Source organism: Dromiciops gliroides, chromosome 1, assembly GCF_019393635.1.
Source record: "Dromiciops gliroides isolate mDroGli1 chromosome 1, mDroGli1.pri, whole genome shotgun sequence".
NCBI classification, from domain to species: domain Eukaryota; kingdom Metazoa; phylum Chordata; class Mammalia; order Microbiotheria; family Microbiotheriidae; genus Dromiciops; species Dromiciops gliroides.
In genome coordinates this window covers 384075195-384101168 of record NC_057861.1, presented here as the reverse complement: position 1 = coordinate 384101168, position 25974 = coordinate 384075195, and the positions used below count along the sequence as shown (strand labels likewise).

The window sequence follows — 25974 nt, the reverse complement described above, 5'->3', positions numbered from 1 at the left end:
CCTGGAGTCAGGAAGACCACAGTTCAAATCTGGACACAGATAGCTACTTGCTGTGTGACTTTGGACAAGTCACTTAACCCTGTTTACCTCAGTTTTCTCATCTGTAAAATGAGCTGGAGGAGGAAATGGCAAATTGTTCTAATATCTTTGCCAAGAAAATCCTAAATGCGGTCACAGAGTTAGACACGACTGAAATAACTGAACCGCAACAAGAAAGTAAAGGGAATTTATGATGTAAAGCAAGGCAATGATAAAGTAAAGGAAATGATTATGCAAAATGAAGAAAAATAAAACATCTGCAAGTTATTGAGAATGCAGGGGAGAGGAATTACTATATGGAGGACACAGGGAAGTGCATAGACTTAAACCTCTGGCTGATTTCCATTTTGTCTTTCATGGAATATAATCTGTAGTTTTGTTCTGTCTTTCCATCAGTTATTTGACTTTCAAGAGAAGAATAAAAGGAAGGCATGACTAGAATACATGGAAATCTGTTATTAAATCTGTGATCTTTTGATCCCTTTGAGATGCTGGAGTTGGGGAAAGGGACTAACTTTATTGCTATATTTTAAGAACAGGTGGTAAAAGTGTCTTGGGCACTGGACTTGGAGTCAGAAGACCTGAATTGGAATCTGGCTTCAGACACTTATCATTTTCATGACCTTGACAGATAGCAAATATAAGTTTCGATTAGCATGAAGAATGAATCGTGAAATGGTCAAATATATCCAAATTTTCACTATTCAAAGTTACAATTATGTAAAATATGGTATTTAGTTCTAGCCCAATAGAAATCTGCAGTGGGAATTATAATAATGTGGCTACTTCCCACCCTTCACTATTTGCCCTAATTAGGACCTTGCATAATGTAAAGTGCTTTGCAAACCTTAAAGTACTATCTATGAAGAATTTTTATTATAAATATCATATTACCATAATTATTAGTTGTTACAACAATATCATTGACATTATTATATTTTATTCAAAAATATTTCTAAATTATTTAATGATGATTGATCTGGGGTTTTCATATTAAGCATCCCTCATAACTTTAGGGCCTCTTTTCTCTAGAACATACAATTTTTCTTTCAGCCTTTTTATCATGTAATATCCCTTTTGCCATTTTGTCCCCCAACTCCCATTGGTGAGTTCCTCCCAGTACCTCTATTTTGCAGGGAGGCTCAGGCAGGCTAACCTTCATTCTTATCCTGGCTGTGCTTCTGACTTCCTTTCCTTTAACACCATGTCCTAAAACGGGTATCTTCTCCCATCCTCCACTTTTGCAAGTTACCTTCCCTTCATTAGAATGGAAGCTCCTTAAGGGCAGGGAACATCTTAATTTTTGTTTCACTTCTTAGCACGGTGCCAGGAACATAGTAAGTCCTTAATACTGCCTGCCAGTAGGGAAAGGATTTCGCTTGAAGCATAACTACAGCATAATAAGGTTCCTTTACTTCAGAATTTTATGGCATTTGCCTCACACATTGGTTTGTTTGGATTCTTGACAGTCCTTTGAGACAATGTAGATTTTGACAGATTCATTGTTTGAGAAAATTTCTGTGAGATAATATTTGTAAAGCTCTTAGCACATTGCCTGAAATATAGTTAGATACTTAATAGATGCTTGTTCCCTCCCCAAGACTCCCCTACCCCCTTAAATTTCCTCTTGTCAATCCCTCCTAGTTCATATGTTTAACTGTCTTCAGGAAATCTCTATTTGAATATTAAGTTTCTTTCATTCAAAGTCAATGTATCTCAAGCTATATTCGTTGTTTTCTTCCCCAAACCATATTTTCCCTTATATAACTTTTCTACATGTATTATTGGTACCATAATTCTCCCACTCACCAAAGTCTGAAACATTCTAATCGTCTTTAATTCCTCTCTTACCCTTGACCCCATCCCCTTTTGCCTGTTAAAGAAGACAACAGGATCTGTCAACTCTTCTCTGTTCTTCTCACTCCATCTCCCTAGCCCAAGCCCTTATCACTGTATGCCTGGACTATCCCAATGGCCTCTACATATCTTCTAATTTCTAGCCTCTCATTCCAATCCTTCATGCAAATTGCTTTCTGATTAATCTTTCTAAAACAGCCCTTACATTATATTATCCCCTAGTTGTAATACATTCTAAGGTTTATAATTGCCTACAAAGCCAAGTCAAAATTCCTTATTCTGGCACTTAAAGTCCTCTACAATCGATCTCCAACCTAATTATCTGACTGTGAACTCTCCTTATGGGAAATAGAATCATTTATTTTCCTTTACCTTGCCCATTCATGTGCAGGTTCCTTTCCAGTACTCTATGGTTCAATCTAGCTGACCTTCTAGGTGATTTTCACACAGACACAACATCCCTCTACATTGTTTTGCCCTGGCGATTCCCCTTACCTGGCATGCGTTCTTTCCTCATGTCATCCAATCTTTTGTTTTCTTCAAAACTCTTCTGAAGTTCCATCATTAACCTGAAGCCTTTTTCTAATGCCTCTCAGTTGCTATTGCACTCTTCCACCATGCAATTCTGCTATCTGGAAGATCACTTTAACCCTGGAATTCACACTTTAGAAGTACCCTTAGCTTCCTTCCCTCTTATTGGGTGATTTGTTCCAGAATCTCCATTTAAAGGGGGCACCCAGGCCAGCTATCTCTTCATTTCTCATCAGGCTATACTCTGGACCCCTCGATCATGCTATCCCTCTTTCCCCCAGGTGCCAGGTAACATCTCTGTCCCTCTTTCTTACCTTCTTTTTAGGTGTTTTCCTCTATTAGAATGTAACTGCCTTAAGGTCAGGGGCTGTCTTTCTTCTTATTTATATTTGCATTCCCAGAGTTTAGCAGTGTTAACACATAATCAGTGTTTAATAAATGCCTGTTGACTAATTCCACTAAAAATTATCCTGTTTTATTTTGTATATATTCATTTATATATGTGTCCTTTTCATAATAGAATATATGCTCCTTGAGGGAAGGAACTGTTTCATTTCTGTTTTTTTTAAACTCAGTACCTGGAAAAATGCCCAGCACACTGTCAGAACTTAATAAAGACTTGTTTATTGACTGATAGATATATTGACTCAATACTGCTTCATCCTATAGAAACTACCTCCTCCCTATGCCTACCTTCCTATTCTTCAATCCCCACTTAAATTATACCTTCCTGGTATTGTAATCCCTCTTTTAAATGCCTATAGCATGTATTATATTATATTATTAAAGTATATCACATCATATTATTGTCATGTCATATCATATTATGTATTATATTATTATGTGTTTTGTCATATGATATTATGACATGCGATATATTGTGTTATATTATGGCATATTGTGTCATACTAAGACATACTATGTTTTATATGATTACTATTGACTTACCAATTATAACATAATGCCTTCTAATTATTTGATTTTATTTAATTTAATGTATTTATTTATTTAATGTATTTAAATTTAATTTTATTTAATTCATTTTTCCATTTAGATTGCAAGTTTCTTGAGAATAAAGGGCCTCTTTTATGTATCGTTGAATTCCTCATAGTGTCTGGAATATAGTACTGATAAATATTAATAGAATGATAATTCAAAAGCTAAAGTGATTGACAACTTTCCTCTAATGTTTGAAGGCTAGAAGAAGAGAGTGGCGACTGAGGGAGGATAACATTAAAAATATTGATGGGGAAGATACAATTTCCAAACCTAATAGAATTTCTGTGAATCTAATTATTTTTCAAAATTATTCAGAAGGTAAACAAAAGTTTGTAATGTATAAATGGAATGGATGCTGAAGATCATTTACTTTCCTCGTTTTTATGAAACTGAGTTGCAGAGAGGTAGCTAAATGTATTCAATAGCAGAGGGGGAATTGAACCCAGATTGTCCAACTTCTACTTAATTCAAATCAGCTCAATAACCTTTTTTTAATCAACTGATTTGTGAATTTCAAAGACATAAATGGAAAACATTCCATGCTCTTAAGTAACTTTGACTATTTTAAGCACTATGCTCTTTCCACTATAACACTGCCTCTCTAGAATTATGACTTGTTTTCAAGTTTCCTAAACAATATTCTAAAATCACAAATAGGTCATTGCTGCATTTTACTTAGATAGGTATGATTATATAAGAAAACATATTTTGAGATATTGTGTAGAATAAACAGGTATATGTATAAAGTTAAGGACTGTGTATGGTGACTATGTCTTTGCCGCTAAATAAAGCTAATAAATAAGGTCTTGGAGTAATTTAGTTTAATGAAAAATTAGGGACAATATTGAAGTTTCATCCCAATATTACCTAATATGGACCCTACAAGCACATTTGATATATACTTACTCTGTGGAAATCGGGGTGGATTATCATTGACATCAGAGAGGGTAATGTTGACTGTGGTTGTTCCCGCCAATCCGCCGAGCTGTCCTCCCATATCCTTGGCTTGTATAATGACTTCATAGTATTCTTTTGCTTCTCTGTCCATGTTCATGAGTGCCGTCCTAATTACACCTGCAGGATAGCAAAACGTCTGTTCTTAACAAGGCAAATTATAAATCTCAATTCCAGTTTGGAAAGAAATATTTCTTGGGTTATGCATTGTGAGAATTAAATCAAAAATAGAGCTTACTCACGTAATTGGAGTTCTGAAACATCAGTTAGTAAGTGTTATTGAACTTATCTCCAAATATTCCAGCAAAGTCAGCTTCAAATGAGACCTTTTCCTTTTGGTCACACTACTGAAAAGGAACATGAGGTGGCAGCAGCACTTCTCCTATAGACCCAAGAAACTGAAACCAATACTATTACTGCCTAGTCTGACTTACCAAAGATAACGAACTTCTGGTCATAAGAACAAATAACTCCTCTTTTCTTTCTCCAGATTTGAAGACCCTTGTAGTAAAAATGTTCCCTTCTTTAATTAACCTTTTCCTGCCTTAATGCTTCCCTCTTCCTCAATCCACAGGAAAATGAAGCTGGGGTTGTGGAGAAATTTTCCTTTTTGTTTTATTTTTAGTCATTTATTGTGCTTATTTTTCTGCTTAGTTTCAAACTCACAGTATATTACATTCAGGAAACCCAAGAAATGAAGGATGATCTATGACTTGTTTTTAATATGCATAAAAGAGAAATCTCTCCAAACAAAAGCAGAAACAGCTATGGAATGACATGGACTTTAAGAAAGAAATGAGGTTGAAATCATACTGCGTTGGGATATGTTGTTTGGATCTTGCTATGGATTCATTATAGAACACTAGCCAATAATGAACTGGGAAATATGTTCTCTCTGTTCATTTGAAGTACTAAGTATGGACATGAAAGAAAGATGAAAGGTTTATTCATTCCAAGATTTATAATCTCATTTGTGACTAAATAGTATTTTTATATGAAAAGGAAGGGAAGAGCTTCTAGTATGACTCATATAACATTCATATTGAATTATATTGGTAACTTTTTAAAATGAAATATATAGGATTTCTTCTTTTTAAATGCTTCCCCTTATTTCCTGGGGCAGTTTTTTCTGTTTTTGACCTTGATTTTACAGATGTCTATTGGGAGCTGTCAAAATAATGTGCAATTTCTCTTAGGATATAGAGGACTTATTAACATCATCTTACCAATATGCTCCTCACTCACATTTCAGTGTCTTGTGAATGAAGTTACTCTTTGGAATTTGGGGGGAAATTACAAATTTCCATGAGTTTACTAATAATATAAAATCACATTTTTCTTTGATATCCTCACTACCTCCCTTTCTGCAGAGAAACTCAATTCTCCTCTGAAGCAAGCAGAGCTCTCATGCTATATCTGCCACCCCTTCCTTGAGTTTCCACATTGTGTTATTCCATGTGGATCTTCCCTGTCGGAAGCATGCTCACATGCTCGCAACCTTTCTTCCTCATTCAAAAACTGATCTCTCATCTTTATGGAGGACTTTAATTTCTATTAACATACTGTTGTGTGTAACAGAAAGAATACTGGTCTAGGAATCAAGATACCCATGTTCTACTCTGAGCCCTTCCAGTAACTAGTTGTGTGACTTTGGCCAAATTATTTAACATCTTTGGGTCTTAGTTTACTCATCTATAAAAACAAAGAGTTGGGTTATATGGGTTTTAAGATCTCTTATCAGTCTACTCGTCTGTAATTCTAGTGTGAGGATGTTGATGAGTTGACTCAAGTATTCAAAAGTCAATTATGAAGTGATAAAAATGTGAGATGTTACTGAATATCATTTGCAAATGCCTCCTAATTTCCTACTAATATTCTCATCAAGAATGCCTTCAATGCATATAGGTGACTCAGAAACATTTTGTATAGGCATTAAAGTCAATAACTGATTATGTTCTTGGTCACTTTTTAAAAAAAAATCAGTAAGATCTGAGACTTTTTCACATACCTTTCAGTGCCCTTCCAATTGTATTGCCTTCAGCATGGAACGCAGACACAGACACACAGACACACAGACACAAACACATATAGGAACATACACATATATACATGTGTATGTGTGTGTGTGTATATGTGTGTGTGTGTGTGTGTGTGTGTGTGCATTTTCCTATTCTCTTTAAGGCCATTTGGACTCCTTCTGTAAGCATTTCAGGCATTTTAATGTTAGGATCCAAGGTGGTGGTTCTACTATCCTTGATGGAGAAAAAATATTTTGTTGTGAACCAAAACCAACTCACATTTGTATGATGTTTTCCTTACTTTGTGAGGTAGGTTGGGCAAGTTTTATTACAACCATTTCACAGATTAGGAAACTGAGGCTCAGAAAGGTTGTGACTTAAACATAATCACATAGGTAATTTGTTAAGTGGTAGAGATAGAATTCAAACCCAGGTCTCTCCTGATGTCAATCACAGTGATCTTTTTTTCTTTACCAGGGTCCCTTTTTCATACCCAAAGACATGACTTTAATAGAGAGAAATTTATAGACCATGGCAAACCACTAGGGGTGGTGGGAAAACAGGTCTTTTAGTCCCATTTGAGTTTTCACATGATCCTACATGTTACATGTTCTTATTTATAAAATATTATTCTTCTCTCTTAATTCCAAGTGCTATATCTTTAGAGATTCTTGCACTTAAATTGAGAAAAACAATGTATAAGTACAAAATGGGAGTGATATGGCTTAATAGCAATTTATGTTTTGTTTTTTTTTTTAAAGACCCAGGGGGGTATTAATGAATAACAAGCTCAATATGAGGGAATAGTGTGAGATAGCAGACAAAAAGCGAATGTTCTCTTTGGGTGTTATTGCATATAGCATGAGAGAGGCCAATGTTTGAGAGAGCAGAATTAGGACCCATGCTTAGAAGTCACAAGGACAGATTTGAATTCACAATTATAATTATCAGAAAATGGAATGAACTGCTTTGTAAAGTAGAGAGTTTCTCTCCACTTGTATTATTTAAACAGAAGGTAGATGATTACTTCTCAGGGATGGTAACATAAGTCGTGGGTTAGTTTTGAGCTCTGTGGTTCCTTCTAACTCTAAGACACTATGACTTTTTCTTTGTATCCTTGGTTCCTAGCACAGTGCCTTAAACATAGTGAGTCCTTAATAAATTCCTCTTATTTGGTTGATAGGTTGATTTTGAGCAGTTTCATTGTTGTTATTGTTTGTCCTTTGTTCTCAAAGAGGACCAAGATAGATGATTTGCAATGAATTGGATTTTTTTCAAGTGAGGAAGGGCTGTGCAAAGTCACCAGCCTCACTTTCTCCTCTGGATCCATCTGGGTTCAATGGCAAGATATATTATCAGGATGACTGGAGATGGTCCTGGATGTTTAAAGCAATTGGGGTTAAGCAACTTGCCCAGGGTTGCACAGCTAGTAAGTGTCTGAGGTCAGATTTGAACTCAAATACTCCCAACTTCTGGGCCAATGTTTTCTATTCACTGTGCCTCCTAGCTGCCCCTTAATTACATAGTAGGTAGTTATGAAACACTAGGGGAACATATCACACTTCTCTGACCCCTAGTTGTAGGATAGTACCTGTTTTAGAGTCCACGGAAAAATATGGCTGTCCCTGAAGAATACTGTACACCACCCTGGCACTGTTCCCATATGTTGGGTCATCAGCATCAGTTGCTGTCACCTGGATAACTGAGGTGCCTGAGAAAACAGAGTGGAACTTTGTTAAATCACATCTAAGAGAGGGGAAAATAGTCCTGAGTGACCCTTGTTACTATATTATAAAGTATTGAGGGGAACTTTGCAAGTGGAGGTGGCTTCCTTTTGCTGCTGTGGGTTTCCATGGTGCATCTCATAACTAGTTCAGTATATATTGGACTTTTTTGTATATCTTTTTTTAACACACAAGAATCCCATGGCCCTTTGATGGAATATTTATTTTATTTTATTTTAGTGAGGCAATTAGGGTTAAGTGACTTGCCCAGGGTCACACAGCTAGTAAGTATTAAGTGTCTGCAGCCGGATTTGAACTCAGGTACTCCTGACTCCAGGGCCGGTGCTCTATCCACTGTGCCACCTAGCTGCCCCTCTGATGGAATCTTTAAATGAAGCTCATGTACTTTCTTTTGTTTGCTTCTTTTGTGCTATTAAAATATTTTCCCAAATAGATTTAGAAACTTCTCAAATTAAAAGAATAATCTGAACTGTATAATAAAACCAGGCTTATTTGACACTATAGTTGATTTTCATAGCCAACTGGTTACATGTTTAAACTTTAAGGAATGATCTGGTCCCCCTGACCTGCTGAATTTTATTTTACGATTTATATGGAGTTTGACACAATCCCTCATTCTCAGTTAATACATTGGAGGTAGACAGGATGTTGGTTGTTATTTGTGATAGTAAGTCTTTAACATTACCTTACCTACAGGGGACATTTCTGGCACAGTGGCTACATAAGGTCCATCCAGGAATTTAGGCTCATTATCATTGATGTCTTGGATTTTAATAATGAACTCTGACTCAGGCTCCATAGGTCTGCCTGTCCGCCTGTCCAGGGCTTGTGCCCTTAATGTGTACTGGGCCCTTTCTTCCCGATCCAGTCTCTGAATAGCATGGATGTCTCCGGTCGTATCATCAATTGTGAACACAATCCCAGCTCCTTCACCTGACAGAATGTATTTGATAGACCCATCACCCCTGTCCATATCTGAATGAAGCTGCAGGAAAAGAAAGATTCTATTAAGAAAACAAGCATATGTAGTGAATGAAACTTGGCAAATTAACTTTGAATTCTGCCAGAATTCTTTAACGCCTTTCAAAACAGAGTGGTAATTTTTTGGTAACATGTTTATCAGAGTTCAATGACAGAAATTATTTTACATTGAATGACGACATATCAGAGAATCAGCTTAAAATCTGGAAGAATATAGTCCAAATTATTCATAGAAAAATACTTAAAAACACATATGAAAACCCCTAAGGTCAAGACATTGACTGTCATCTGGAAAATTTGTTTTATCAGAAAGTATCAGAAATCCTAGGAAATATAATTCCCAAATCCAGGGAAAGAATAAAAAAAAAACCTAAGGAGTAATTTCTTATTTGCTTGATTAGATAACAGGTTTTATTTAAAATAAGACTCCCTGACCCAAAAGCTTACCTCTTGAATATTTCTGCAGACCAATCATAAAAGTCCCAATAAATATCTTGAAATATATAAAATCACTTTTTACTATTTTTTTAAAAGGAAGGGTTTTGTGAATCAATAAGTTACATAAACATTTCATTTTATGAAGATCCAAATTAGCTACAAAGAGAATGGCAACTCCTAATGTCATCTGTCAATAGACAAATATAGAATTTAACTGCATGCTTGCTGTTTCAACACCATGATTGCATCCTTCCCTTGAATAAGATGAAGATGCTTCTCCTTGAATCAAGAATCAAGGGGTTCTTTAGAGGTATGAATTGTCCTGATTGTTCAGAGGGGACAACTGACCTTGATTTCGGGTACCACAATCAGTCTCTAGACAACCTTTCTAGGCTTATTCAAATTCCTACCTTTTAAGTACTCTCAGCCAAACTTGCTTACTTATTTTGTTCCTTGACTCAGGATTTTCCCTCATCTGTGCCTTTGTATAGAGTGTGCTCCAGTCTTAGAACATACCCCTCTCCCCATGTGCTCTCCACAATGGAAAGCTGATTTCCCTGTTTTCCCTAGTGTTCTCTCTCTCCTCATAGGATCATGTATATATGCATGTTAATATGTCGTATAGGCTTCCTCCCACTCCAACACTGTAAAAATCCATGAGGGCCGGGGCTGTCATGTGTGTGTGTGTGTGTGTGTGTGTGTGTGTGTGTGTGTGCGTGTGTTTTGTTTCTGTATTTGTAGGCCTTAGCAGAGTGTCCTGTACATAGAATATGCTACACGGATGCTCAATGGATTAGATTGGGTAATACATGAATAAATAAAAACCAATGAATGTAGGAGGAAGTACTACTTTCTCTACTTTTCTTTTTCAATACTGTTCCCATGATCCTGTAAGCAAATGAAGTACATTATTATTATCCTGGACCCTGTATTGTGAGTTTCAGCACAATGGATTTGGGCACATAGAAACATCGACATATTAATAGCAATATATATTGATACAATAATAATAGACAGCTAGGTGGGACAGTGAATAATGTGCTGAGTCTGGAGTCAGGAAGACCTGAATTCAGATCTTTATTCAAACACTTATCTACTGTGTGGTCTGAGGCAAGTCATTTACCCTCTATTTGCATCAGTTTCTTCATCTATAAAATGGGGATAATCAGAGCATCTATCTTACAGGGTTACTATGAAGATCACAACGATTAAGACATAGAAAGCACTTTGCAAACCTTAAAGTGCTATACAAATGCTAGGTATGAGTTACTATGAACAAGAATGTTATAATTACATGGGGACTAATCTTTTGGTGACAAACCTCTCTAAATTTAAGCTGTGTTTGTTTTCTAGGTGTGCCATCTCTGGGCCTATTCTTAAAGCCTTTCCAGCTGCGTATCACCCACTGGGCTTGGGTTCCTTTTAGCCAAAGCCTGCGAACTCAGGATTACCTCCATGCCATGATGAGGCCTCAGAGCAAGGGTTCAGTTTTGGCTGGGGGCAACAGCAGAGGGGTTAAATTCAGTCCGTTGCTGCCAAGTTCAATGTGACCCAGATTGTTAGCACTAGCATTTTTCCAGTGAATAGTTTCTTATGATTAATTTGCAAAAAAAAGACAACAGATGTTGTCATTTATGCCATACATGCTTAGCCAGAAGGGTATTAATGCACACAGATTTTCTTGTCTCCCTTCAGAACTCTGGTGCTGTAATGGGGTTAGGGGGGTAACACACGGACTGGATTCTTCTGGTAAGTGCAATTCTCATGCATGGTCACAGAGGGTCAAAGCTGTAGCTGACTATTTGAATTTACTAGTATAGTGTAAATATGAAGATGCCTGCTAGTAATTAAAGGGCACAAAGTCACAGAAGGGACCTGAAAATACATATAAAACACTCTTCTACAAGAAGGTTGAGGACTGTTGCTGAATTTGAATGGATCTTAAAGTGACTCGCTACAAAATAATGGAAGTGGCTATTTCGCTGCTGAGAGGATGCCTTGTCTTATCTAAAGGAGGGAAATAAGAGAATAAAATGGAGTGAGAAAAAGCCAAGAATTTTTTTCTCACTTAAAATTTCTATTTAGAATATGGTGTTCTTACATTTCCACATCCAGCATGCTGTCCTATTATTTCTCACAATTGAAACCTTCTATTTAAACAGTTCAGAAAGCACGGGGGCATGGCTCTGACTCTACACAGTAGATACTTATTCTGTTTGGACCTGGTTATACATAAATAGAAATCCATCCTACTTGCAACTGTGCTATGTGGTGGAACTGCCTTTGGTTAAAACTGAAAACTATATTTATACCCCCTCTTTAATAAAGAATGATACCTTAGAGAAGAAACACACAACTCTCTGAGGATGAAAGAGCTTAATTTAGGCAACGGCAGATTGTAAAGGAACAAAGGGATTGAAATGATGTTAAGGCAAGTTAAGGGGGTGGGATGGAGGAGTGGCAAATTTATTTCCAAGAACAAGTCTCTATCTGAAAATGGAATGTGCTACTTTATGAGGTAGTGAGCTCCTCAACACCCAAGGTTATTAAGCAGAGGTTATAGAAGTGGATTTTGTCAGGGGGATTCCTCTTCAGGTATCAATTGGGCAAGATGGCCTCTGGGATCCCACAACATTTTAAAACTGAAAGAATGACAGAATTTCAGAGAAATATGTATAGTAATTCCCAGGAAGCTGCTATGTTTCCATGTAGCAATTTTAAAATTGAAAGGAAAAATATAATCCTACTACAGAGTAGAATACATACTCAATACATGTTGGTCAACCACGTTTGCTGATGACAGCACTCTAATTTCTTTATGTTTCCATTATGTATTCAGTTGTTTCAGTTATGTCTGATTCTTTGTGATCCCATATGGTGTTCTCTTGGCAAAGATACTAGAGTGGCTTGCCATTTCCTTCTCCAGCTTATTTTACATATGAGGAAACTGAGGCAAAAAGGGTTAAGTGACTTGCCCAGGGTCACATAGCTACTTAAGGTCTGAGGCCAGATTTGAACTCAGGAAGATAAGTTTTCCTGACACCAGACTTGACACTCTCTCCATTATGCCACCTAGCTGCCTTATCTACTCAAGTCAGGTCCTAAGACACCAACATTCATTTTGCTTGCATTGGGAGAAAGACTTTGGGAATATACTTTAAGCTGGTTGGGGAATAGGAAGAATAACTTTAAAAATTAATAATTAAAACCAAGCCCAGTGGGTCAACAAATATTAATTTAGTATTCACTGTGTTCATGGACAGTGTTTGTGTACATGTGTGAAGGTCATCTAGAGAGTCAGTCTTAGGCAAAAAGGATGCTAGATGAAGTTTGTTTTTACTGCATTATTTATGGACTCTGTCCTAATCTCTGGGGTCCCTTGTTCTTTTTTACCTAGTAAGTCCTGTGCCCTGTTGCTATCTCACTCTTCCCTCTTTATAAAAACCTGATCTCTTGGATAAGGATCTGATATCCAGGATTAATATAAATTTAACTCCATGGGTTATCTTTCCCAAGAGCACCTAACATTTTAAGCTTTATTTTTCACTGTGAATAAAAGACTGTTCCCATTTTAAATCATTTTCAAGCATCAATAGGTGGAGGGAGAAAAAACATTTGGAGAAGACTCTTCTGTGTCTCTGAATTAATGCAACACAGTCACTGTTAAAATGTCATCCTATAGTGTAGTAAAAATAATACTTGATTTGTTGTCATAAGACTCTAAGTTCCAGACTTGGCTGGAACTATCTGTGTGACTGTGGGTAAATCATTCTATTTCTCTAAACCTCAGTTTCCTTCTTTATAAAGAAACAACTTTACCTATAGGATGTATATGAGGATAGTGCTCAATTACCTTTAAAGTCTAAACAGGTGTGAATTGTTGGAATTATTATAAGGCTAGCTTGGAACATGCAAACTTTCTGAAGGTTGTGGCTTAAGATATACATACATATATAAAAATACATACAAACACACAAAATACACATAAATATATACATATAGGTATATACACACACATATATATGTATACACACACACACACACACACACACACACACACACACACACACATATATATATATATATATATATATATAAGGCCTATGGTCTTTTTAGTGTAGGGAAAGCCTTTCTGCACCAAGCCAACTTAGCATCAATTAAATTGATTAATGGTAGAGTTGCCCAATACATTAAGGATAAGGGACTTGACAAAGGTCAGAAGCTAGTATATGTCAGAAGTAGGACTTGAACCCAGATCTTCCCAGGTCTGAAGACAGCTCACTGTTGGCTACATAACTCCATCTCTACTGTCATCAGTACCAGTTTTACCACATGACTAAAGATGCTAACCTAAAAAATGGGAAAAAATGTTATGTTACAGTACAGACCTTCTTCTGATACACCATCAGTATTGACTCTGCACCACTCCTATTGCTGTTCAGTGCCCCCAAATAATTAGCTAAGACTTTAAATTGCAAATTTGCATTGATAAAGAGACTTTGCTCACTGGGAGTTCCTTATGCCAATGAAATCACAGGCCTAAAAGTATGCTTTTGTTGTTGTTGTTGTTGTTGTTGTTAAGTGACTTGCCCAGAGTCACACAGCTAGTAAGTCTCAAGTGTCTGAGGCCAGATTTGGACTCAGGTCTTCCTGGTGCTTTACTACCTAGCTGCCCTTAAACATATGCTCTTTAAAAATCATCCATTCGGGGCAGCTAGGTGGCACAGTGGATAGAACACCAGCCCTGGAGTCAGGAGGACCTGAGTTCAAATCCAGCCTCAGGCACTTTTCACTTACTAGCTGTGTGACCCTGGGCAAGTCACTTAACCCCAATTATCTCACCAAAAAAAAAAAAAAGCATCCATTCCGAGAAGAATGGAAATCCTTATCTGCATTCTTAAATTGAAAGATGTTAATTGCTTTGATCTTAACTCCCATCTTGCTTTTAATGTACTGTACAGCCCCTGGTCCATGGTCTTTGTGTTATTTTCTGGGATAATGCTGCAGGCTATTGCTCCTATTATACAAACAAAAACTCCTCCAAACAACCACTAGCTATTTTTCTCCACTGGATCATAAAAGAAGAATTGCTATGACAACAATTAGGAGGTATCTCTTCCATTAGTCTTTTTTCTTCTTCTAATTTTTAAATTCTTTTTTCCTTTTCATCAAACTTTTTTTTTTTTTTTTTTGCAGGGCAATGAGGGTTAAGTGACTTGCCTAGGGTCACATAGCTAGTAAGTTTCAAGTGTCTGAGACTGAATTTGAAATTAGGACCTCCTGACCCCAGGGCTGGTGCTTTAACCACTGAGCTACCTAGCTGCCCCTTCCATTAGTCTTGAAAAGTAGGTCTGCCCTAGAAGATCTACCCAGAACACAGGAAAGAAGGGAAGCTGGGAAATTCTAGGAAAAAACACTTATAGTGATGTTGTTCAGTTGTGTCTCTTTGTGGCCCCATTTGGAATCTTCTTGGCAAAGATACTGGAGTGGTTTGCCATTTCTTTCTCCAGCTCATTTTACAGATAGGGAAACTGAGGCAAACAGGGATAAGTGACTTGCCCAGAGTCACACAGCTATTAAGTTTCTGAGGCCACATTTGAATTCAGAAAGATGAGTCTTCCTGACTCCAGGACCAATTCTCTATTCACTGTGCCACTTAGCTGCCCTTATAGTGAGAGGAGATGATAAATGGTGTATAGTCCTACCTGAGGAAGCTGGTCTAATTTTCTCTCAAGAAACCTTTTTCTCGTATGCCTTTTCTGTGCATTTGCAAGTGCCTGTTTATTGTTCTCCATGAAAAAGGACATAGGAACTCTGTAGCTGGAGTGATCTACTAGGTCTATATCCAGTAGTAGTTTCTCCCTCCTTTTATCTAGTTTAATAGCATTCTGGCTGGAGGGGAAAATCCAAAGGGACAAAGAGGAAGCATTTTTACTCTTGAATATGGGGAGTCCCTGGTGTCAGGAAGAGCAGATTACCATTTTGTGTTGACATAGTACATACCTCTGGAGAGCTTCTTGTACTTCTCTGGCTTTTAAAATTGGAGCTCATAACATTTGTATGAGCTTCCAGGTATACTTTCTCTAGGGGAAACTGAAGAATAGATGTTAACGGACTTGCTCTGGGTCACAAAGCAAATCAGTAGCAGAGTTGAAAATGGTTCAATATTGATTCTTAGATGTAATCAGCAGAACATGCCCATGTACACCCTGGAAGCAAACCTCATATTTCTTTTAAATACTTGCGGGACAGAGTGACACAAGTGAATATGCCCGCACTAAGAATTCCACATTCATTAGGGAAAGTCTCGAAGGTAATAGGCTGGCACTTTCAGAATGCTAAGAGTTGGGGTTGATTTGGAAAATATAAAAAAAGTAATTAAAGTGCTTTGTTATTAAAGATCTATGGGTTAGTCATTTCCAGCAACAATGTTGACCTTAGCAAGAGTTTGGTCCTTGGAACGCGGCGTAAGCCTCCTCTGGCTTTCCCTCTTTGTATATGTCAATATAATCTAGCTGGAACTTGCAACTCTAGTGGTCCCTGGGAAATTCAGTGCCCATTCTATAAAGGTAACACCAATTACTTCTGCTAATTGTTACAGAAGTTCTTCCTGAAATGAGCAAATAAAGTGGAAGGCTTTCTAAATAGGTGTCTCAGGGAGGTCAAGATGACAAGAAGTCAAACACCCCAGGGGCTGCAGGGAATTAGATAAGCATGAGCTACTTGCCCAAAGGGGAAAAATAATATCTGGAAAAGGGTAATGGGGGTATTGTAGATAGAGAGCTGGATGAGATCCCAGAGGCCATCTAGTCTTCATTTTGTGGATAAAGAAACTGAGGCACAAAGAGCTTAAGTGACTTGCCCAGGGTCATAGAGCTAATAAGTTTTGTCTGAGGTGGAATTTGAATCCAGGATCCTGAGGTAATGTTTTAATTCAGTTCAGGGTATAACACTGAACATAAAATTCCTTTTTAATGTGTCGATATAATCACACATAGGGATAAATAATTTAGCCTTGTTCTAGCCTGCCATTGTGTGATAGGGAGCCTCAGAAGGCTACTTTGCCCCACACCTCCCTGTCCAGAGTCTGTACACTCAGCCAGCAGGCACTTGAGTCATATGTGGGAGTTGGAACAACTCTGTCCTTTAGGCTGCTCCAGGTTAAGCCACCACAAGCCCCTCTCAAGACTATAGTGTACTCATCCACCCACATCAGAAGGCAATTTCCACTTGGTGGTCTGCTTCTAGGGCCAAGAGATGGACACAAAATTGTTCACCATAGTAGAATTGAATAGCCTCTAAGCTCTTGAAGTCCTTATCCCCACCCAGGAGAGTCTATATTAAACCAGGATGTCCACTTTTTTGGGTCATCTTTGGGGCAGGGAGTGGCAAGGGATGGGAACCAGAGGGACTGAGAGAGCTCTCAGACCCCTAGCTCATGGTGCCTGGTGAGAGGGCCAAGAATCAGCCAATCCAGGATGTCAATCCTCTCACTCTAGCCTTCTTTCCCCACTACTGGAGAGGGTGCTATTATGAGTCCTCCTGGTATGAGACAGAGCACTGGAGCTAGAACTGGAATTGGGGTTCTAAATTTGCCCCCTTCCTAACCATGCTAGCTACCTCCTGATCTCAGAATTACATGAAATGGACTTAATTCTTTGGTAAAATGTAATCTCTTTGAAGACAGGAATGGTCTCATTTTGTATTAGTATCTTCAGAGCTTAGCATAGTGCATGCAATATATTAGCTGCTTAATAAAAATGCTTGTTGAGTTATTAGTAATAAAGAGAAGGTGAGAGTAGCACCTGACTAGCAGAAGTTCCTTTGCATTCGACTCTAACTGGCCCTGAAGGTAGCAGGGATGTGCTGGAGCTTGCTTGAAAGGACTCTCAGAATTAATTCTTAAATTTCCAGTGTGAGCATTTATGTTCCCCAAATCAGCAAAGGCTACAAATCATGGTTTGATTTATTGTTTAGTTTATTGTCTAGACTTAAGAAATTGATGGATTCATTTCCCACCTGGCTGCTCACCTGGACTACCCATATTTGTCTCTAGAAACTCATCTTCCTGCAAGATGAAATTAACTCTGAAATTCATGCCTCTCCAGTACCCCCTGCCCTTGGGTCCCCCTTGCTTTATTTGGAGAGGGTAGAGAGTGGACATCTGAGAATTCTTTCCAGATCCTCTATTTATGGAAGGGCCTATGACAGGCACCTCATCATTTCCCCGATGGCTTCAGGACTTTATTATGCCCCCCATGGCAGGTACTCTCTTTGCCCTCTCCTACTTTCAATTATTTTTTAATGTGTTTTCTTCCCCATTAGATTGGAAGCATCTTGAAAACAGGGCCTATCTTTTGCCTTTTTTTGTATCCTGAACACTTAGCACAATGCCTGGTGCATAGTGGGCTTTTAATAAATGTTTCTTAACTGACTGATAGAGAAAATGTTCCTAATTCAGATTAAACTTAGAAGTATGTTGTGTATACTTTTTCCCTGGGAGAACTGGATTTCCCAGGACTCCACTGGTCAGGAGCCCACACCATACAACTACTTAGGCTGCTGCTTCTGTTTTAGGATCATTGACTTTGAGCTAGAAAGGACCTTATACATCAACGATTTTTGAATTACTCATTTTACAGGTGAAGAAACTGAAGCACAAGGAAGTTAACTTGAGTGTCAGGATTTAAATACAGATCTTAATTACAGATTTAATTACCCTTTCTACTATAACTCAGTACTTTTTTCCTTCTAAACAGTATGCTGTTCTTTTGCATCTACCATCAGCTTCCCCTCTCTGGAATCTGTAAGGAAGGGCTGGACTTGGGCTCCTTTGGTCCTGTGAAAGGAGAATATTACAACTTCTAAATATGAGTAATCCTCAGGTCTTCTCTCTACTTTTTTTTTTTGGGGTGCTGGGCAATGAGGGTTAAGTGACTTGCCTAGGGTGACACAGCTAGTAAGTGTCAAGTGCCTGAGGCTGGATTTGAACTCAGGTCTTTCTGAATCCAGGGCTGGTGCTTTATCCATCTTCTCTCTACTTTCAATCCTAGCATTTCCATTCTCTCTTTCAAAGAGTACTGAGCCACCAACTGTGTTAGGAGGCATAATTAGGTATACAAGAGGAGAATAAAAGGAACAAGTGCCTGGAAAAGAGGGGAATCATGACTTCATTTTTTAATATAGAGTTACTTCTATTTGTTCATTTTAGATGCCCATTAATTTATTATTATTATTTCAGTGATGTAAAACATCTATTTAGAGCAGGAGTTCTTAACTTGGGGTTCATAGATTAGATATTCATGTATAGATTACAAGGAGATAGAAATTATATCCTTTTTTTTTTTTTACTGATCTTTGGTTTCCTTTACAATAATATTGTTTTATTTTTTAAATTTAAGGAGTCCATAGGCTTCACCAGACTACTAAGGGGTACATAATGCAGAAAAGTTTAGAAGTTCTAAGTTAGAAAGAGGAGATTCACAAGCCAGAAACTAGGAAACAATTTAGGGTAAACAAGTGCTTTAGGGATTCAGAATAATGGAGGAATAATTATAGAAAGGAGTACAGTAAGAAAAGTTTCACAGAGGAAGTAAGGTGGCCCTTGAGCATCCTTATTAGGGAAAAAGGAGAGAGAAGGCTGGTGAGGTAAAGGCAACTACTGGAGATGATCAAATGATGGAAAAATGAAGAGTTTAAATTTTGTCTAATATGCTTTTGTGAGCCATATTAAATTCTTAATAAATGAAACTACATGATGAAAATTGTATTTAAGAAGAAAAACGTGTCAGAAGCATGTCAGGTGGATTGGAGACAGTCAGAAAAGCCACTCTGGTTTTTCTAGGTATAAAGAGAGAAGAGCATAAATAGGCTAAGACCAAAGGGAATTGAGAGGAAACAACTGATTTTTGAAATAGTGGGAAGGACCTATTGGCAAAATTTAGTAAGTGACTGGATGTGGGGGATGAGACAATTTGGAGGCTTTAAACTCTGGGTGAATGCTTCCTTCATTGAGGAGTTACTTTGGCTGCTAGCAGTTACTCATGCTCACAACTTTCTGTTCCTGGGGAGAATGACCACAATCATTGGCCTTTAAGTTATCACTTAATATAATTTTTTATTTATTTTTGATTCAGTTCTTTAGCTCCAATATTCTTTCACTTTGTTGCTTTTATAGAATAGTTCTCTGATTAAAATTCAATTATAAAATAGGAGAAAGCCCAGCATTTTAAACAAGCAAGATAAACCAAAAATAATTAATTCTAATTCCATTTTTAAAAGTCTACAAATGTATCTGAAGGCACTATCTAGAGTCTATATGTAAGGATAACATTTGCTTTCTTTTTATTTTTTTTAAGGTCAGAACCTAGGGTGATGAATATGAAAATGCTTTTAAAAATGACAAAGAATGTATAAATACAATAGATTCATTTTTCTTATCATCATTGTTAGGCACCCACATGGCCTTCCTCTGAAATATCCTGTATCTTTTGTAGCCATCAACCTTCTCCTTCTGTAATAAGAGTAACTGACACATGCCATTTTAAACCCACTTTATGTGTGTTATTTCATTTGAGCCTCATGCCTGCCCTGTAAAATCAGTCCTAAAGTCATTATTTCAGTTGAAAAATCCTGTGTTGTCTCCACCTCTTAGAATATTAAACTTTTTTATAGTAAGGATTGCCTTCATTTTTTTTATCCTCAGCACTTAGCACAGTACTTGACACATGCTAAGCACTCAACAGTTGCTTTTTCACTAATTTGTTCTTTATAATCTCTTCTTTATTATTTATTTATTATCTCCATTACCTATGAAGAGAATAAGGTTCATAGACCCATAGCTAGTAAGCATCAGAGACAGAATGTAAACCCAAGTCTTCCTGACTTAACTAAGTATACCATTCTGCCCTGCCAGATGGCCTCTTGGAGTTTCCCTTTTCTCTATCCCACATCACTCTGGAGGTAGCTTCCCTCTATATCTTTTCCTCCCTCCTGTCAGTTTGATGTTGCTGCCAATGAGGAAGCTCACTGCCCTTCTGGGAAGGTGTTCTGTCCTTTAGACCTTTACTTCTACCTCTTCTTGCCTTTGAGATGTGAGGGTAGGGAAACAGATCTCTTTTTTATCAGATAATCTAGCCAAACAAGTATTACTTTCCTGTTTGGCTACCAAAATGTTTGCCTTATCTTCTTCCTTGTAAAAGCTCATATGAGATGACTGTCAACCATTGAAATGGTTGAGGATTAAAAAGACGTTTAAAACTCATTTCACTTATGTTAAGCAATTTCTCAAGCCCCAGACACAGGTATTGTATATGACTGGCTATGTATGTATTCACACTCCACATGCTTTAAACCATTCTGTGTTATTGATTATCCTGAATTAAAAGTATGCTCTTTGAAATATTTATGACCAGGCATCCTCCCAAAACATTTATATGAAAGGGAGTAAATAACTAAGATGAATTTTCAATTTTCGTGGACATCATTTACTTATCATGGATACATTGCTATATGTCCTTGTTACTATATCTGGGTATATAGAACACAGTTTCTGGAATATAATAAAGTCCATTCATTGAATGAGCATTTAAGAAACACCTCCTATATGCAAAGCACAGTGCCCATAGTTCTGTGTGAATAAAGCTCACAATAATTTATATTCAAGATCTTGAAATAAAGTATACTTATGATGCATTTAAATTTACCATTGTTACTGACTTCCCCACCCCAATGTAGTGCATGTCTTATTTGTATGTTGTAGTTCTTACCTTGCCAACATACAAAGGGTCAGTTCCAGTGTATTCTTCCAGAACAAAGAATTGGTTCCAAACCCAACTTCTTTTCATTCGATGGTGTGAATGTGTCTTGTCCGACAGATGTACTTCCAGTTCTTTGAGGGGCATGGGAGTGACAGACAGTACAGTGGTTGTAAGGTCCATCAAGCCACAAAAATACAAGGACATGCCAAGTCCAAGCCAACTCTTTGCTTTGCTCATTCTACCAGAGGTCCACATGGGTTTGCCAGGGTGTCAAAAGGTAAAGGAAAAGAAAAATCACTAGAGTTCAGCAATTTCTTGAGACGAAAAACTTCTGTTGATTGAGCCCTTAGATATTTCAAACAAGATCCTGCTTGGAGTCTGACCACTTGAAAGATGATTTCCTGTCAAGTTAGACAAAAGACACTTCGATGATGTCAAGTTCTTCCCTTGTGTTTGAGCAAGTTCTCAAATACACAAATACACAAATAAGTATTCCATTTTCTACTCAAAGAATTAAAAAGTCATGACATGCTATCACTTCAATAATGTTTGGGTAATGAATAATATTTTGGTAAAACATCTTGCTATCTGTAGTCCTAAACCTTTGGATATGGATTTCATTGGGGATGCAGCTAGCAAATAAATTTCTTTCTTTCTTTCTTTCTTTCTTTCTTTCTTTCTTTCTTTCTTTCTTTCTTTCTTTCTTTCTTTCTTTCTTTCTTTCTTTCTTTCTTTCTTTCTTTCTTTTTTTTGGTAACTTAGCTGCAGGGTTTTGCTGTATTATTGATTGGTCTGAATTAATAGTATACTCTTTGAAATATTTATCATCAGACAACCTCTCCAAACATTTAAAAATAGCACTCACTTCCAAAATTTACAGCAGATAACTAATATTTCCATTAGGAGAATAGCTTTTCTTGGCTTAACAAAAAATAAAAACAAAAGTAAGCTTGGTTTTGTTGCTATTCTACAGTACCTGAACCCTGTCCTTTATTGATAACATTACCAAACTTGGATTTCATTTATAGGCTGCTGTGAATCACTTGTGATTTTAATCATTCTTTCCACACCATTGTGGAATTCAAGTTTCACACTCTGCTGCCTCTCCTCCCTGGAGCTGATAGGGGCTGCTAATGTGACATTTCTAGGATTTGAACGGTCAGTTAATCATTATATCATCCACAAAAGGCTTTAAAGGGCTGATGGTCACATGCTACTGTAGGCCGGTTAAGAGAGTCAAACCAACACATTTTTCCTGCTTAAGTGTGAAAGGCTTGTTTAGGCAAAGGAATGTGGACTTTCATCAGGGGACAGTTTTTCATCTCTTGAGGTTCTTTTGTTGCTGTGAAGTCAGATTAACCAGTGACCTCACTTCTGGGTTAGGGATTATAGCAATCTATTCTTCCCTGATTTGGATAGGTTTAATGAGGTGGTAGAATACTAGAGGTACCCTGTCAGAAAAGCCTCAATTTTCTTGTGGATCTAATGTTATTGCTATTCATTCTGAGGACGTTTGTCTCCCTCACAACAAATTTAATAATGCTCCCTTTTTACAAGTATAAATCAAATGCATTGAAATGAACTCACCTCCTGCCCCCAACCTACAAGAACTTCAATGAAATGGCTATCAAATCCTCACAGCTGAAATTGTCAAGGATTAAAAAGACATCTGATATTTATTTCATATTTTTGAATGAGCAGGTGACAACTACTATGAAAGAAGGAAGGGATGATGAAGAGTTTAGAATGAATGCAGCAGAATGAGAGAGACTTATCATTTGAAAAGGTACAGTTCTAAAATCAAAATGAAGTGGGCAGCTAGGTGGTATAGTGGATAAAGCACTAGGCCTGGATTCAGGAGGACCTGAGTTCAAATCTGGCCTCAGACACTTGACATTTACTAGTTGTTTGACCCTGGGCAAATCACTTAACTCTCATTGCCCTGCAATAAAAAATGAACAACCTCCCCCAAACCCAAAACCAAAAATAAAAACAAAGTGAAGTAAGAGCAGCATAGATGTATACAATTTAGGATGACAACCGTCAGTGAAAAATACAGTGATGTTGCTGTAATAGATTAGGTTAGTAAAGGAAAACGTGGAAGGTTCCTCTCTTTCTGATCCTATAGACATAAAGAAACCCAAGTAGAGTTGCTTTTATTCTTTTTGACAGGATAGCATTCTAGAAAAAGGAATTCTTACTTGAATAATAAGTAGGAACTAAAATTATTTCTGTTTTGTTTTCATATTACCTGTAGTATCTAATATAGCGCTCCCACATACCTCCTAGAAAGCAATTCTTTAAAATAAAAGAAGTAGAAAAAAAGAAGAAAAACATAGCCAAGCAAGCAGTTCAGTAGCGCATCAACTGAGTCTGCCATCATATGCAATTTTCTATACCTATAGTCCTCTATGTCTGCAAAAAAGGGAGGGAGCTGCATTCTTATATCTCTTTGGGGGGGGGCTGTTAATTTCACAGCACTGAGTTTCATTGCTTGGTTGTTATTTTCATTTACACTGTTGTAGTAATTGCATATATTATTTCCCTTGTTCTGCTTACCTCATTTGAATCAGTTCATTTTTATTGTTCAGTCATTTCAGTTGTATCTAACTCTTCATGACCTTTTTTGGGGTTTTCTTGGCAAAAGTACTAGAGTGGTTTGCTTTTTTCTTCTTTAGCTTATTTTGCAGATGAGGAAATTGAGGCAAACAGGGTTAAGTGACTTGCCAAGGGTCACCCAGATATTAAGTGTCTGAAACTGGATTTGAACTTGGGTTTTCCTGACTCCGGACCCAGGACTCTCTCCACTGTGCCACCTAGCTGACCTGTATCAGTTTATATAAGTCTTAATATATGTGCTTCCTACATGCTGTTCAGTATTTGTCATATTCATTGTTTCTTACAGAGCAGTAATATTCCATTATGTTTTTGTACCACAACTTGTTTAGTCATAGAGTCGGAAGTACTGAGAAAAGAATTATGCTGTCTCAGGGAGTTTAAGGTAGCAATGTATAGGCATGGTATATTATATAGAGAAGGGTGTAAGAAAAATGGCTCTCCATCCCCAGACAATAACCACTAATAAGACATAAAGAAAACTTTATAGAAGATACATTTCTTCGGTCTATATGGTGCTTTGGACTGGGAATCCTTCTTCTAACACATTACCTCTGTGATCCTGAGAAAATCACTTAATGCCCATGGGCCGTTAGTTCTTCATATTCAAAATGAGATGGTTGCCCTCCCTATTTTTTCATAATATATTTATGCCAATTAAATACCCACATCGCTAGCAATACCTCTGATCCAAAATGCTCAAATAAGACTTTTCGTTACGTATCCTGTCTTTATGATTAATGTTTTGTGGTCAGTTTAGTTGTCTAGGGTATCTCTTTCTTCCATCCACTTTGGCCTCCAACAGAGTCCTCCTTTCCTTTCTTGTCACTCGAAATACATAAATGTAGCTTTGGGTTTCTTTAGGATGCATGAAGCCCTGTGCCATCAGTGAGCAAACTTGTGGTCTGTCTGGTCTGCACGGCCCATACAAAACCTACCTACTGAGCTCCAAGGGAACATAGTCCCAAGGGCAGAACCACCTGACTGTTTCTGTGTTAAATAACTCACTAGTTTAAGATTAAGTGAAGGACTTTGCCTAGTTCCTCTTCAGTCTAAATACATAAGAAAAAAATACCACCAATAACTCTTTAGAAAGTGAAACCCAGGCTGCAAATAGTGGCATTATAAATTTCACATCTTTTAAGAACAGTTTTTATGTAATTGAAGAGAAAAACAGTCCTGTCTGAAACAATCACCTCTCTTACACTTATAAATAATCAGTGTCTTGTATGATTCCCACTACTCAGAAAAGCAACTCCAGGAAATGAACAGTGGCTGTTTGTAGATGTTTTTTCTACTTCTGCTCTTACAAAGGGAGATAGAAATTATATAAATATATATGTATATAAACATGCACATACATATATACACATACATGCATATGTCATAGCATGCACACACATATGTACATAAGTATACACACATATATACATATATGTGTGTGTATTCACATCCACATATAATATATGCTTTGTAACAGCCAGAGTACCATGCTAGGAATGCATTAGTGGAAACTGACTTATGCATTAAATGAGTCTTTAAAAAGTTTTTCCCCAGCCATCCTGCCTAAAGAAGGCAAGCAACTTGGTAATGAACTCAGTAGGAAGAAATTAATGTTGAAATAAAAGTGTTCTCCAAGAGCATTGTTTATTTTGTTCCTTGAATTTGTTGTGATATTTCAAGTGTTGTTTTTTTTTTTTGAGGGAGATGGGTGGAAATAGTTTTCTTCTTTAAATGAACTAGGCTTCCCTTGATTTCCTGCCCCTGTGCCCCATTTTCTTTAGCCTTTCATGGTTCATGGAACTAAAAAGATAACCCTACAACATCTGAGTGTATGCTTGGGAGTCTCTCAAAACATCCAAGGTGTCTTTACTGCTCGGCTTAGCCTAATGCATGGTGCAGATAACTCTGTTTAGATTGTTTTGGGGAGTTAAACTGCCTTCATAATGGTAACTGGTTAGTTCTGGAAAGAGACCTGAAAATGCACTAAGGAAAAAAAAAACTTTGTTTTGTTATTTTTTTATTAAGATCTTGGAT

General features: G+C 37.3%; 1 protein-coding gene across 1 annotated transcript in view; it reads right to left on the bottom strand.

Annotated features, from left to right (window-relative positions):
* The window catches only part of CDH20 (cadherin 20), a 289089-nt gene that overhangs the window by 51198 nt on the left and 211917 nt on the right, over window positions 1-25974 (bottom strand). The window contains exons 3-6 of the mRNA XM_043978187.1: window positions 21331-21722; window positions 8834-9128; window positions 7990-8109; window positions 4333-4500 (exon numbers count right to left, since the gene is read on the bottom strand). Coding sequence (XP_043834122.1) covers window positions 4333-4500; window positions 7990-8109; window positions 8834-9128; window positions 21331-21576 — 829 coding nt within the window. The 5' untranslated portion in view covers window positions 21577-21722. The remainder of the gene's footprint in view (window positions 1-4332; window positions 4501-7989; window positions 8110-8833; window positions 9129-21330; window positions 21723-25974) is intronic.